Consider the following 16,387-nt stretch of genomic DNA (forward strand, 5'->3'; position numbering starts at 1 on the left):
AGGAAACATAAGTATATATTATAAAAGTTTCCCCAATGGCAAAATTATAAAGTTCTAGGCCTTAAAAAGTTAGCTTTCTGCGTAAGATTACTCATTCTAAGGGCTTAAAGTAGCAGAGCATTTACTGTGATAAATCCTGATACTAGATAAAAAAATCAACAGATAGAATAGTTACTCCTTCCACATCATCACAATTTCAATACATTGCAGGTCAGCATAAAAAGTTAAATAGGAATATTTTGGGAGTTTTGCAGAAGCCAGACAACATGCAAAGGCCAGCAGATGACAAAAAAAGTTTAGAAACTCAGAAATGCATAACCCAAATTTTACAATAAGGTATGGTAAACACTGCATAAAAGAAAAAGAAAAAAATTAAGACTTCTTCTTTGGTACAAAGGAAGGGCCAAAAAATTTTATGTGGATTTTCCAGATCACAGAGGCACCCCTGTAATGTGGAAGTGGTAACTGTATACTATTTTAAAATGTAGTTACTGTACTGTACCATCTACCACATTTCATTATCTCAAAATGGAAGAAGAATCCCATCATTCGATTAGTTTTGAAAGATATTCTATGTATGTACCAAACAGAAATACTGCCCATCAATCTTTTCTAATTAGAAAAGCTTACCTTTCTGCTTTGTTTCAAAGGAATGAAAATGATATTGGTGTTTAATTCTCCACTAAAGTTTCATGACAGTATAGTGACAACCCTGGTTTCTCAAAGGTTTTTTCCAGGGGATCTACACTCTGGCACATCCTATCTAAATGCCACCATGAACCTAGTGCCAGGTAGCTATCACTTGAGAATCAGCCTGGTTACATCAGAAATCTTGGACACGAGGTAGATTTCTTTTCAACATGATAACTCATGAAGATCTCCTACTGAGGAATAGAGAGACTCCAATCTGCGACAATGGAGGAAATGGCCAGATAGGTGAAAACATGGATCTTTTGAAGTACAGAAATAATGGTAGTAATTGATAAAATTGTAGATGTGTTAACATTCCCAAAAAGTATTTTAATCTTTTAAATATTGGTAGTCTCTTCCTTTTAGGATAATTACTAATAAAGTATATTGTCTCAAGCAAATTAACTTCTTACTTTACTTGAAGGAAAAAAAATTTTTTTTCTTGAATCTATACCATATAGTTGTCATATTCCTTAGCAACAATGAGACACTTTCACTGAAAGCAGATATTAGTCACAGGACATGCCCAACCAAGGTTGTTCCCTTTATGAAATCAGCAACCAGAACTCAAAAGAATTATGTGTAAAATGGAAGAAAAGAGTATGGATCTTATCAGGTCAAATTAATGGAGGAAATTAAATTTATTTTTTTCTCTAGTTTTGCCCATAAATTGTTATACAAATTTAGGACCCAATTAAAATCACTCTCAACAGAAATTTCACTGCTGTTCTAAAATCTTGGCCCATTAATAATTCAACTGACACAACCATTCACAATTTCCAGGACTGCAGATAAAACTGTAAAGTATAAAATCATTGATGTAAGTTTAAAATGTAGTTTTCATAATTTCTCAGTAAAAGTAGTTATATTCCCCCCTCATGTGACAAAAAAACCCTTATAAAGTAACTCTACACTAAACTTTTATTCATAAAGAGGCTCATTTGCGATTTCCAATTTCTATTATACTGCAAATCAATTACATTCTGTAAAATACTTAAGATCTTACCATCTCAAAGGTAGCTTATATTGTATTATCAGGAAAACCATAATGCCTGATGATAGGCTTATTATAATTTTCTTTGTTAATGCTTGAAAAGCACTGCGAAAATGAAAAGTGCTGCTAAGTGCTATTATCTTTCTTAAATTTCCATTTATACTGTTTCATTTTGAAATAAACATATGCAACATGTTCATGTTTTGATATGTATTTTTATTTCCCTGCAGTTTTCACTTATCAAGAACAAGTAACAGGGAAAGTTGTCTGAACTAGTGCATAAACAAACATTCTGAAACACCACTACACATATCTAATTTACAAGAACCGTATAAAAAAAGTCACTAAAACACTACACTACGAAGGTGTCCAACACTTACAGTCAGACTTTTTCCAACCCGTTACTTGCCTTGAAGCCACAGGAAAATTCTCCGAAATTGAAAAGACAATCTTGCCACAACCCTCCCCCCTCCCACCACCTGGGATGGCTCGATATCTAGACATCCAATAATTATTGCAATGATATAATGCAATACATACCTGGTAAAATATTCTTTATGTGGTGTGTTACAGTTTTAAAGCCGTTAAAATATGTAGTCTTCAGATAAAATGTAATCAGTTGAAAAATTTTCTTATCTGCACAGTTTCTATGTGCTAGATGCATAATTTTTCCTAGTCAGTTTTTTTCTGTGTAATTATTTTTTATAAACTGGTATTATAAATAGAAATATACATTCAAAATATATGGAAAAGTGAGTTACTACATTAAATTTGCATGTATCGATCCATCCCTTTCCCCTGCACAGTAATAGAAAATACTATTTTGCCTTGAACTTCATATTTGACAGTGAAATGCCACTAAAGTATTTACCAAAAAGTCCATCTAGTCAAATTGTGAAACAAAATGAACCAAGTGAAAACTTTACAGTTCCTTTAGAAAAAAATTACAAGAATTTCATTTCCTAGCTATGAATCTTTAACTTTTTAGACACAAAGTTTGATTTATTTGTACAAGATACAAAATGTAAACATGGCAAAATAAATAGTTAAAACAAGTGATGCAGGATCCCATTTCATGCTCATGATCCCATTAAAGAATTATTTTTTTAAATCCATTCAGTTGCAAATTCAAGTGCAAAAGCATGATGATGAATATCTACTATTCAAGTAACAGAAATAATATTGATGATACAAATAAACTATTTTACAAGGTAGTGATTTTCCCAATTTTACAAAATGTACATTATATATCGATTTAATATACGATATATTGATAGTTCAATAGGTCCATTTAGTTCTCTGTGATCCACAGAGCATTGTATTTTGCATTCAGTTGGAAAAGAAATGACTACACACCATCAGCACAGGTCAGCGCCACCAGTTGGAGGTTATGTCACTTCCATAGCTACTGTTGTTTCCGCTATTCCATTTAAACCCAATCTTTCTGGTTCATGATTCTCTCTGAAACAAGAATAATGATAACATAAACACTCATGTTTTAAATATGCATTGCTTATGTCCTGAGAAACCTTTATAGGAGCACTTATTCTGAACACATGCAAAGCAAAATTCAAAATCAAGTACTGACATAACTAGACTGGAACAAATAAAGCATAGTTCTTTTCATTGAAAGAATCCCTTTAATCTGCTCATGACTTGGCTATACTGTTTACACTTCATCAAAATAATATATTTAGTCAATCTGGCATATTTGTAAAGAAATATTTTATAAAGCTGGTAACATGAACAACTTCAATATGTAACATGAGGTAATCAAAAGGTCTTCTGAAATGACTTCTGTGGTCAGGACATGTCCCCAGAACATTATGCACAGAGTGACATATAGTTTTACTTATAGTCTTTTAAAAATTAGCATGTATGACTATACACTTATCAATCTATTAAATAGACACCTGGCTGTCCTCAAAAATTTCCCATTAATCAAATATTTAATGAGTGCATACTATATGCAAGTTGCTGTGCTAAGGGAAGAAGAATTAAGATATCGTCAGTGCTTTTAAGGAACTCATATAAAGGAGGCTGAAAACTTATTCTATAGTAAAAACCAATCAATTAATTAAACAAAAAGCATGTTTCAAATACGTACTATCCAGTGATAGGTATTGTGTCAAATGCTGAAGATACAAATACAAAGAATGAAATGATCCTTGACCTCAAGGGGCTTACTTTCTATAGGGAAAAACAACATGTATGTACATACAAATATATAAAATATATTTAAAATTAATACAAGGAAATTGGGGTGGGGAGCAACTAAAGCAGCTGAGAGGATCAGGTGAAGTCTCATATAGGAATCAGAATTTAAGCTGTTTTTAGGAATACTAGGGAATCTAAGAGATGGAGATGAGGAATGTATTACAGTTATGGAGGTCAGCCTGTACAAAGACAAAGAGATGCACGATGGAGAAAGGAATAAGAATAAGGCCAATTTGCTGGACCAAAGTAAAGAACTAAAAGAAAACAATGCCTAATATGCCAGAACAGCAGATAGGAACTAGAATATGATGGGCTTCAAATGCAAAACAGAGGAGTTTGCATTTGACCCTAGAGGTTAACAGAGAGAGCCATTGGAGTTTATCATACATAGCAGTAGGATGATGAGACTGGTGCTTTAGGAACATTACTTTGTTGACTACATAGGAGATGGGAGGGGTGAGGGAGAGGAGGAAGTAAGGAGAGGAAAAGGGAGGGAAGGAAAGGAGGAAGGAGAGGAGTACAAGGAGGAGGAAGGAGAGGAGTACAAGGAGGAGGAAGGAGAGGGGTACAAGGAGGAAGAGAAGAGGACACGACAAGACTGAATGGAAATGTGGGGTGAGGGAGGGTGAAGGATAGTTAGAAGATTATTCTGAGGATGTAAACCTGGTTGACTTAAGATGGCAGTACTGTCTACATAATTAGAGGAGTTCAGAAGAGGAAGAGGGTTAGGGAAAAAGATAATGAGCTCAGTTTTGGATATACTGAGTTTGAAATGCTCACAGGACATCCAAATAGAAATGTCCAGTAGCCAGCTTGTGAATCAGAACTAGTGATTTAGGAGAGAGACTAGCTGGATATAAAGATGTATAGAGACGTCTAATTAAAGGTAGTATATGAACCCACAGAAACTGTTGAGGTCACTGAGAGAGACAATGAGAGACAGAATGAGAGAGGTTTGAGGACAGAGCCTTGGGGATATAGCTACAGTTAAAGGTTAGAATATGGATAATGATAAGCCAGCTGAAGAGAATAAGAAATGATCAGTCAAGAAGGAGAACCAAAAAGGTGAAGTGCTCTAAAAAACCAGAAATAAGATTTTAGCCAAAAGAGAGTAGTCAAATGTTAGATGCTGCAGAAAGGTCCAGAAAGACAAACTATGAGACAATGCCAGAGATTTCACACTGACGAGATCATTGGTAACTTCAGAGAGAGTAGTTTCCACTCAGTGATGAGACTGGAAGCCAGACTGGAGAGTAATCAGAAGCACATGAGAAAGAGGAAGTGAAAAGACCTCGTGTTAGATGGCTTTCTCATATTTGGCCAATAAAAGTGGAGAAATATAGGATGATAGCTAGCTAGTGGGGATCCTGGGTTTTTTTAAGGATGATGGAGACATGGTCCATTTGCAGGAAGCAAGAATGGAGTCAGGAGGAGACAAAGTGACGTCAAAGATTAGAGAGAGTGCGAATGATAGTGGGACAACTGCTGGATAAGACAGGATGGAATCATGGGTGCGTGTAAAGTATTGGACTGGTGATTACTTCATGTTAGGGGTGAAAGAGATAGAGTAGGAAATCATCTGACAATGTGGGAAGAGTAAAGGAGAATTAATTATGGACATCATGGATATACATATGAATGTGCTATTCTGTTCATATTTCTGGTTGGAGTTTAGAAACTGCACAACCCATCCATTTTAAACCAAAGAAGTCTACAACCATTTCTGTCTATTCTATTTAAATTGACATAATATACTGGAAAAATCAATGAACCAAGAACCAGGAAACCTGAGTTTCTAGTATGATTCGGCCACTTACAGGCTGAGTGTCCTTATATATGTCACTTAACTTTTCCATACCCAGGTTCCTTACCTGTATAATGAAAGGACTGGAAAATAGAATTTAGAAGGTCCTTATAACTCTGGTATTTTATTCTATTCTAGACATAGACACACACCTTGCTATGCTGCTGATGGCACTGCTAGGAGTCACCTTTGGCACTCTGTCCATACTGGCAGCAACTGTGGCAAGTTTTAAGGCTGTTGGCGATGGTGCTGAAGTCCTTGTATTGATATGCACATTGACTGGAGAAACAACACTGACATTGTTGAGGTGCACTGCATTTGTCAGGCAGGAATTGTTCATGGGAAGTGTCTGAGGACTGCTTGTGCACAATGCTGGGATTAAGTGGTTTGTGGTGGTGTGGCCAACTGTCCTTACAAGTTGTACAGTTGAAATCCCTGGGCTAGATGATAAAGCCATATTGGTGGAGTACAGAGTTTTAGAGGTTCCTAGGAAGGAAAGAAAGGTCATCTGGTGAAAAGGTGAATGAAATTATTTAAAACTAAACTATAATATTTATGCTAGTAAATATTTTACTAGGATTGAAAAAAAATCAGTATTTTTATTAATGAAAATGTGAATTATTATCAAAAAGCAGGAAATGGAAAATTTATCATTTCTAAGGGAGGCTCTGAAAACTAGCAAAAATATTTAGAATTCTGCCATCTTTTCATTGTCATTTTCTAGAAAGAGCGTACAAAAAAGGGAAATAAATACCGTGGGAAATTCACATTCTACTGAAAATAGGCAACTATAATTAGATGAAGCAATGCATCCCCTATTTTAGGGGTATTTTGACAAAAACAGAGGGGAAATTAACCCATATAGGCTACAAATTGGTACATTTCACATATTGGTACTAGGTTACTTAAATGATTGCCAAGGAATCTTACCATCATTCTCAACTACTGTACACTCACCCAAAATTACTCCTGCCCTATCCCTCCTAACATTGTCAACCACCACGTTTCAAATGGCCTTTATACCCAATTCTTCTAACTCAGGTAGGCTGACAAAATGTTTTGAATTATACAGAACTAACCTAATCCCCCATACTCTATTTATGCCCACATCTGACCACATTAGTTCCATCATTACTATCCTTCATTGCTATGTTACTTCTAAAGTAAATAAACATCTTTGCTACATGCAATACACTCATCTCCCACAAAACTAAAACTCACTAACGGGAACCAGGGAAGACACAGTTTCCAGTTGCCTTCAGTGTTCTAGTAAATTAGAGTAGGTGGTATGCAAGTTCAAGAAGTTGAGAGCACATTTTGGAGTCTGAGGCAGGTGGAAATGTCAGTTTGCATTTTATTACCATTCGTGGAAGACTGACATAGCTACCAATAAGGATAGATAATCTGAAATAAGGAATTCCATCAAATAAACAGGAAAAAATTTTGGTGTCCTAGCAGGTAGACAGAATATTAATGGGTGATGGATGCAAAAATAATAGTCCCTGAAGACCTATGGCAGATGAGAAAGGCAGCCAAGCTTCCATATCAATATTGATCAGGGTGAAGGCGAGTCACTGTATACAGCTATTTCTGCATTCAAAGACTAGAGGTTTAGCACTGATTTCACCTCTCTAAATATCTCTCTTCAATTGTGACTGATATATGTGTCACTTATTATCCCAAGCATAATGTGGTGTTGATATAGTATATAAGCACAATGGGTTAGATAAATGGTGATGAAATTGTCAAGAAACTAGGAGGGATGAAAATAGCAAGGACAAGTATAGAAGAGATTAGGTTCAATCTGAGTTCTAAGAAATAAAAAAGAAAAAAGGAAGCTGTATTATAATTTTCTTCCCTGGCATCCAGAATACCAAGCTACTGACATTCTTCTCTATCCCATTATCTCCCTCTCCTAGATATAAACCTAAGTCCTAGAAAATATCCAAGTGAAGTATTTCTATTTTGTGACTATATTTTTCCTAGGTTGGTAAATTAAACTCACATCACTAAGAGGCAGGAGAATATAGTATTTCAATTTGTATTAAATCTTTCAGCTAACTTTTGGACACTAGTCAATTACTGACCATTAATTATAACATGTATAGAAGTAGAAAAATTATAAATTATACCAACTATAAGATTTATTTTTTAAAATTTCTACATGAATAAAGTTTTACTATCATAATCTTTCCCATTCTTATTGCCACAAATATCGTAGGATGTTAACAAAAAGGAAATCAAAACCTCACTTTGTGAATAACATAACTGGCAGTGTGGTACAGTGGAAAAGTTGTTGAATATAGGGTCATAGGACCTAAGTCTGAATCCCAGGTGTGCAACTTTACTTGGCAAGTCATTTATCCTCTCTGTATCTGAGCTCTGGATCCATGACCCTAAGTTCTTCCAGTCGGAATCACTTGAAATGTCAGCCTTACCTGAAGGCTGGACAACACCATTTATATTACTGTGGCTAGTGCTCTGTTCCTTGGTCACCTCACTGCGAGTTGGAACTGGTGCACTGACCACTGCAGATGCAGCAAAGTGGGCGCTGGCTGAGTCAAGTGTTTTAGACATACAGTCAGAGGTGCTTGAGCCCTACAAAATGAACAAAGTTAAATTCTTAATTCTCTACTTGTGACTTCCAAAGCACACTGAAGAATGGGATGGCCCTAAAAAGCTGTTGCCTTCCCCTCTGGAACCACTCAAAAACATAAATGAAAAATTCTAAATTCTGGGCTCCCTTGAAATTCTCAAGTTGCTTGACTCAGGACCCCAGAGCCAATGCAAATACTTCATGGAATAACACAAGTCCTTTTAGGAAAATACTGAAGCTCCAGTCAACAATATTTATTACATAAATATCAATAAAAGAAGTAACAGCCCATAGAGTGGAAAGAACGTTTGTTCTAGAACCAAGGACCTGGGTTCAAATTCCAATTCCTTATGATACCTACTATCTGTGTGACCTTGGTTACATCACTTACTCTCCCTGGGACCAGGTATTCTCATCAGTAAAATGAGGAGGAAGTGGCCTGCAAGGTCCCTTTCAGCTTTAGATCTAGGATTCCCCCAGATAAGATGGAAACTGTTGCTGTCTGAAAATCACAGTGTGCACCAATTTGGGTAGATCCTATCAGGTTTGTTGACCCAAGATCTGGATCCAAGATCATGATAGTATGTCTAGACTCAGATGTTTAGCAATGCTATTATAGACATTTTATTTTCACTGTTGGCCAAAGTTCATAATCAAGTTAATTTGTACAATTTTCTTGGAATACTGACCAAAGTAATGATAAAGTGAAGATGAAATTTGAGCAATTTTATTTCAATATACAGATAATAAAGCTTAATAAAATCTATATGTATCATTTACATTAAAACATCACCTTGATTTCAAATTTGAGGCATATGGGGGAAAAACTGTCCTAGTATTGTTATTTTTGTCCCTACTATAGGTATACAGTCATATCTAGGACTTACTAAAGACCCTAATTTCTGGCAACAGTAGATTCTTTTTGCAAAGGACTCCTCATTCTTCCATGGAAGGTATAATGACAGACAGGAAGGCAGCAAAAAGCACAGAGTGAAGTGATTGGTTGGTTCTTTTGGAATTACTGAATTAAGGCATAATAATCTTTCATTTAAAATGAACCTAACAATATAGTGTTTGTTTAAATAATTATAAGAAAATGATAAAATACATCAGAAAAGTTCTATTTTTGGATAAATATTTTTAGTCATATCCTAACATCTTTAGAATCTATTCTTATTGAGTTTTTTCCCTCATTACGAAAGCAATAAAAAGATTATCTGACTCAATATAACATTCTAAATTTCAAGAATAAGTTAAGGAAATTTACTTTTAAAAACATACAGAAATTTAATCTCCCCTCTAAACCCTAAAGCAGCAGCATCATGGTAGTCTTATGCTAAACAGAAGTAAAAACTTCCACAAAAAAAGGAAAGTCATAGACTGATTTACCTGTGCTTTTGGATGTGTCTGTTGTGAGGAATGCTGAGATTGCTGTTTCTGCTGAAGCTGAGCAAGTTGCTGCCTTTGCATTTGAACTAATTGCTGTTGATGTGTCTGAAACTGCTCCTCTGTGATACCCCCCGTTACTGTGTAAAAGACATTAATTTCAGAAATAAGTATACCATAAAAGGTAATTTTAAAAACATTATCATAAAATAATGATAAATCAGAGTAAAAGAGTGAAATGATACTAAACCTTTATAATGAGATTTATAATAACCATATATAGAGAACATAGCTAAAAATGAATCTTTGGGAGAAGGACACAGCTTACTCAAGGACCATAATGAAGTTTAGTAACAAACTTCCTTAGATGTAATTATACTTACTGTTTCATCACTACTAGACTGCAAAATCCATGAGAGCAGGAATAGTGTTGGTATTCTTCCCTGTATCACCCCCAGTGACTATCACTTCATTAAGCAGGTGCTTGCTAAATGGTTACTGAATTACAACTCTATGATGTAGTTTTTGCCTTTTGAGGTTAGTGTTTAATTCTATGTTCTGTAAATAACTTGCCAAACATCCAAGCATCCAATAAAACCACTATTCTCCTTCCCATCACCCTCCTTTTTCCGGTCAAGAGCAGATTTCATCAGTGTAGTGAGCTTCTCGAGCAGAAACTCTATAAATCCAGGCAGATCAGCAACTCATCTGCAAACTAAGATTTTTTTTCACATCTGCCAAGGACACTAAAGAAGCAAAATACCTATGCTCATACAGCCAGCATGTATCAAAAGTAGGATTTTAACCTTTATCTTTCTATTATATTAGAAAGATCTTATATCCACTACTCTATGCTGCCATTCCAAACTCCCTGTTTAACCAAGGACAATGAAACAACAAATAAACTATACCTACCTTCAATAATAAAAACAAAGCCATATAAAAACTGTAAATGGTGCAAATTCAGCTTCCCAAATACTAACAGAAAATAAGATTTGTTGACAAAGCACTTGGATACCATGGCTATCCAAATTAACTTACATTCACAAGTTCAACGAATAAAAGAAATCAGACCTAAATCAATAATTCATACAAGAAACGAATTGAAACGTTAAAAAAAAATGTCAAATGTCTCACAGCTACAAAAATAGATATAAGAAAGGCTAGTGGACCTAAATCAAAAACAAACAAAAAAAAATCACCTCCTTCAAATAAAGTTCTTAAGATTTTTGTTTGAGGGACCACCTCCTGGAAACTTAAACCAAACAAAACTTTCTAGAAGAAAATGTGCAAATTGTATATACTTAATATGACCATTCACTGATAATTAAAACACAGTAACATATGTGTGTTTGTGTGTATGTATATATATGTGCATAGATGGATAGATAGATAGATCGACAGATTTACTCTGGGAAATGGAAACTAGAGCCCATCTATTCCAATCCTCTTACTTTATGAATGAGGAGAAACTAAAGTTTACAGAAGTTAAATTACTTGCCCAAGGTCACAGAGCTAGGTAGGAATACAGCTAGGACCAAAATCCTGCCTGCCCTCCCCACCCAAGACTCTCTACTGTTTTTTGCACTACACAAGACTCAAAACCCATTTAACATTCATCATTTTTAAAATTAGAGTCCACAAACTTAAGACAAAAATTGCCCAAAAAGCACATGATTAAATATTGAACTTTATCAAAATATTTTTCATATATACTATACTGAAATTTTTGTTTCACTTTTTTCTTCTTTACTCCTTCCTTCCTCCTCTTTACTCTTTGACTTGCAATCAAAAAATGAATATCTGCTAACACTATGTACACAGCGCTATATGAAGTACCAGGGGAACCACAAAGAAAAGCAAGCCTTCACTGAAGTATACAGTATAGTTGGTAAAATGACATACATACATGCATATGTATGTATATATATGTGTGTATAATGAAAAGCAGTGAAAAAACATGACAATATATGAAAAGCAACAAATGATCAACACAATCAACTGTACAGATTACTATCTACTCAACTTATGCTAGTAGATCCTAAATGTTTGCCAATCATTCCTATATTTACCAGTGTCATAATCCATTTATTATTAAGAATGGGCAATAGCAGCACAAAGCAGAAGTAATGTATCCTGGTTTCCATTTTCATTAAAATGAAATCCATTCCCTGTGAGTTTTGTAGGCTCCAGATTTGGGTCAATGCTATTCTAAATGGCAGATTTAGAAAATCTAGGCACAGATTCAGTTGAATCCTTCTTTGATGTTATCACATCTCTAGAAACCTACAATGCTATTCTAGAACATTCTCAACAGAACTTTTATTGAAAGATGATGGGAAACAACTCTCAAGTAACATTTTCTATTTTTTAAAAACTCAACAATCTGAGATTACAATACTCAGTATAAAGATTTAATATCCACTATTCCTGTAACATATCAGTTATCTATGAACTATCAACAAAATGAATTCTTCATATCTTCCTTTTCTGGAATCAATGAAAGCATTAACATAAAAACTTCAAAACTACAACAAAAATAAGACTTTAACTTTAAATCCAGGACCTTCTAAATCAAATGGAAATTTCAAGTACACATGAACTTCCATGAACTCGGGGAAAAAAGGTTTGAGAAACAGATACATGATATAAAAAAGTAAATTTTTAAGTTAAATTGAAAAACAATATACATAGCCAAGGTCTACACAGGAATCTAATTCAATTTTCAAGAAGTACATTTGCAAGTGTGTCAATATGCATCCCCTAAATACAATGCTTATTAGGCCTTTCCATAAATGTGATTTAAGTTGTCACTAAAAAAGTGAGAAAAAAGTTTGTCTATACTGCAGCAAATCTTCTTTAAGGCTTAAATAAAGTAGGAAATGGAATGTGCATTCAATGAATAACTTTAAGTCTAAGGAAGAGGGAATACAAAAGTACATTTTTATATTTAAGATTTACAATTTGGGGGCGGAGCCAAGATGGCAGCTGGAAAGCAGAGACTAGCGTGAGTTCCCCGCCAAGTCCCTCCAAAAACCTATAAAAAATGGCTCTAAACCAATTCTAGAACTGCAGAACCCACAAAATAGCAGAGGGAGGCAGGGCTCCAGCCCAGGACAGCCTGGATGGCCACTGGGTGAGGTCTTTCGTGCAAGGAGCTGGGGGCAGAGCAGAGCCCAGGGTGGGCCACGAGGACCAACCAGACTAGGAGCCGGGCAGAGCGGGCCCTAGCACCCTGAATCAGTGAGCTGTGGCAGTTGCCAGACTTCTCAACCCACAAACACCAAAGACAACAGAGAAGAACTGCAGAACCTACAAAATAGCGGAGGGAAGCAGGGCTCTAGCCCAGGACAGCCTGCATGGTCTCTGGGTAAGGTTTTTCGCACATGGAGCTGGGAGTGGAGCAGAGCCCAACTTGGGCAGTGTGGACCAATCAGACCAGGAGACTGGCGGAGCGTGCCCTAGCGCCCTGAATCAGTGAGCTGCAGCAGTTACCAGACTTCTCAACCCACAAACACCAAAGACAACAGAGAAGGTTAGTGGGAAAAGCTGCTGGGGACAGGGGATAGAGTTCAAGGTTCAGCCACCGCCTGGGGGCAGCGGAGGTGGGGCAGCTACAGAACTACAGCTACAGTTGCTTCCTGCCCCAGACCCACCTGGTGGGAGGAATTAAATGGCGGATGAGAGCAGGAGTGAAGAGCCTGCTGAAGATCTAAGTCCAGTCTTGGGGAAGGAGGAGTGCTGGTGTGGCTGTAATAGCTCTGAAATCAACAGCGCATCCCCCCAAGCTTGGAACACAGTACTCTTTACTCTACAAGCAGTCATACCCCACTGAAAAACTCAAGGGTCAAGTAAGTTGGCTGGGAACATGGCCAGGCAGCGAAAACGCACCCAGACTCTGTCTCAGACTTTGGAATCTTTCTTTGGTGACAAAGAAGACCAAAACATGCAGCCAGAAGAAGTCAACAAAGTCAAAGAGCCTACATCAAAAAAGTCAAAAGACTCAGTCTCAGTCTCAGACTTTGGAATCTTTCTTTGGTAACAAAGAAGACCAAAACATACAGCCAGAAGAAGTCAACAAAGTCAAAAGAGCCTACATCCAAGAAAAACAGGAACTTGTCTCAGGCCATGGAAGAGCTCAAAAAGGATTTGGAAAAACAAGTTAGAGAAGGAGAGGAAAAATTGGGAAGAGAAATGAGAAGGATGCGAGAAAACCAGGAAAAACAAGTCAATGACTTGCTAAAAGAGACTAAAAAAAATACTGAAAAATATACTGAAGAAAACAACACCTTAAAAAACAGACTAACTCAAATGGCAAAAGAGCTCCAAAAAGCCAATGAGGAGAAGAATGCCTTGAAAGGCAGAATTAGCCAAATGGAAAAGAAGGTCCAAAAGACCACTGAAGAAAATACTACCTTAAAAATGAGACTGGAGCAAGTGGAAGCTAGTGACTTTATGAAAAATCAAGATATTATCAAACAGAAGCAAAGGAATGAAAAGTTGAAGACAATGTGAAATATCTCATTGGAAAAACCACTGACCTGGAAAATAGATCCAGGAGAGATAATTTTAAAATTATAAGATTTACATTTTAATAGGATTTTTTTAAGGAAGAAGGAATTAGGATATCATTCGAATTTTCTTCTGTTTCCATCTCCTAAAAATGGGAGTATAGTAAAACTTTGCTAATTTGGAAAGAAGATAGAAAACTGAACTCTAACCTCTATCCAAATGATCATAGATTCTACATATACAAAAACTGAAATTGGTTTTTAGCTATCTCTGAAATCCGGCTCTTCTTGAACTAGGAATCTATCCACTTGGGCTACTGTATTGTTACTTTCCCCAAATTTTATTACTAAAAGTGATTTTTCACTAAAAAATTACTAAAAGATTTTTTTTTTTGAAGTGGGGAGGAAGAGGTGGATCTACGATTTCATTTGTGTAGGGATCTTCTGGTGAGAAAACTCTCTTTAGCAATGCATTTCCACACCTGTTCTTCAGCTTTGAGGTCTTAAGAGTGTTGTGCCTTGGGCAGCCAAGAGGCTGAGTGACTTGCCCAAACATAAAATCAACTAGTATTAGAGAGGTAGGACTTATACTAAGATCTTCCTAACTTTGAGGTTAGCTTTCTATCATTTATACCATGCTATCCTTCATTTTTAAATTATTAAGGAAAAAATGCTGAATCCCTCCTCAGATACTGGCTAGCTGTGTTTACCCTAGACAAGTCACCTTACCCCTTGAACTTCAGTTTCCTCATCTATAAAATGAGGAAAAGAATAGCACTGTACCTTCCCCACAGGGTTGTGGTGAAGATCAAATAAAATATGTAAAAGTGCTTTGTGAATCTTAAAGCTATATAAAGATGAGCTATTAGTATTATAATTGATTAAAAAAACAATAATTAGTAACAGTCACAAAATCATATATACACATTCTTCGCACTATGGTAAGAAAAATGAGGGAAAACTCTCAAATGGTTAGTAATCACTAATTCACTAAGATCATAGGACTTAGAGTTCGGTTTTTATGCAGAAACTCACTACTGATTTTTTTAAAAAAAGTATTCTTTGATAATCTTTCCTACCATGGGAGCAGTAGTTGGAAATGTTCTCCACTCCTACCGTTAGAGATTGATTCCTTTTAAAGTTTTAAAGTTTCTTAGTCTTTAGTTATCACCCACTACAGGATAACAGAAGTTTTAGAATGAAAAAGAACCTCAAAGACTATCTAGTCCATCTCCTTCATTTCACAGGCAAGGAAATCAAAGTGCAATGAGGATATGATTTGTCCAAGAAGTTTATGTAGTAAACAGAAGATTCAAATCCAATCTTCTTCCCACTATACCATGGCTGTAACCCACACTAAGATAACTCTTTATCAGGAAGCATCCTAATGGTGACTGTCTTAAGATCATGGCTGCTCTTTTCAATGGACATTCTTTTGTTTTTTTCCCCCCTGGGACATTTATGCCACTTGCCATAATATTTCTATTTTCTTTTAGTCAGATTTATTTTGTTGGACATGGCCTAAAAATTACAAAAGTAAAATATATTCATTAGATACTTGAGTACTAAAATTACTAACTACTGGCCTGAAGAGGAAAGTGTAAAGGTACTCTTATTAAGAAACACGAATAACAAAAAAAGACATCCAAATTTGGATGCTGATTGCCTGATCATGTTATCATGTTTACACTATGCCTTTGCAAAGTTTTACTAATAAGAGCAATTTTGTTTTTTTGTATGCCTCGTGTTAGAATCAAAATTGAAATCATATCACTTCTATCCTATGATATAAGGAGAAAAAATTCCCTATGAGAGAAACTAAAAAAAGTGATAATAGGTTATGCCTGACGCCTTTAATCAGTGTGATATCACAGGAATAATGAAGTTATTCTATTTTGTTTCTTCCTACTTTAAGTTACCTTCATAATTACCCTTTTTGGTAAGGGAAATTATATACAGAGATTTTATAGAAGTAGCAGCTTCTAGTAAAAAAATTGCCAATTAAAATGGAAAAGTCCATCATCCCCCCCCAACCCCATTCTATATCCAAGAATTTGCTTGGGATACTGCACTGAGGACACACCCATTTTAAATATATCAGACCCTATACTAACCAAAATACAGAAAACATTCCCATATACATTCATGGCACGGATCAATCAATTTAATTAAATACTGGCAAGCTGCTA

At 35.7% G+C, this 16,387-nt stretch overlaps 1 protein-coding gene across 2 annotated transcripts in view; it reads right to left on the minus strand.

The window, feature by feature from the left end:
- Positions 1-411: 411 nt before the first annotated feature.
- EPC2 (enhancer of polycomb homolog 2) overlaps positions 412-16,387 on the minus strand; it is a 175,424-nt gene continuing 159,448 nt past the window's right edge. For both annotated transcript variants that reach the window (XM_036745118.1, XM_036745119.1), the window contains 4 exons: positions 9,691-9,827; positions 8,144-8,303; positions 5,858-6,191; positions 412-3,145 (listed from right to left, as the gene is read on the minus strand). In XM_036745118.1, coding sequence (XP_036601013.1) covers positions 3,073-3,145; positions 5,858-6,191; positions 8,144-8,303; positions 9,691-9,827 — 704 coding nt within the window. In that variant the 3' untranslated portion in view covers positions 412-3,072. The remainder of the gene's footprint in view (positions 3,146-5,857; positions 6,192-8,143; positions 8,304-9,690; positions 9,828-16,387) is intronic.

The sequence above is a fragment of the Trichosurus vulpecula genome, chromosome 2, assembly GCF_011100635.1.
Source record: "Trichosurus vulpecula isolate mTriVul1 chromosome 2, mTriVul1.pri, whole genome shotgun sequence".
Lineage (NCBI taxonomy): Eukaryota > Metazoa > Chordata > Mammalia > Diprotodontia > Phalangeridae > Trichosurus > Trichosurus vulpecula.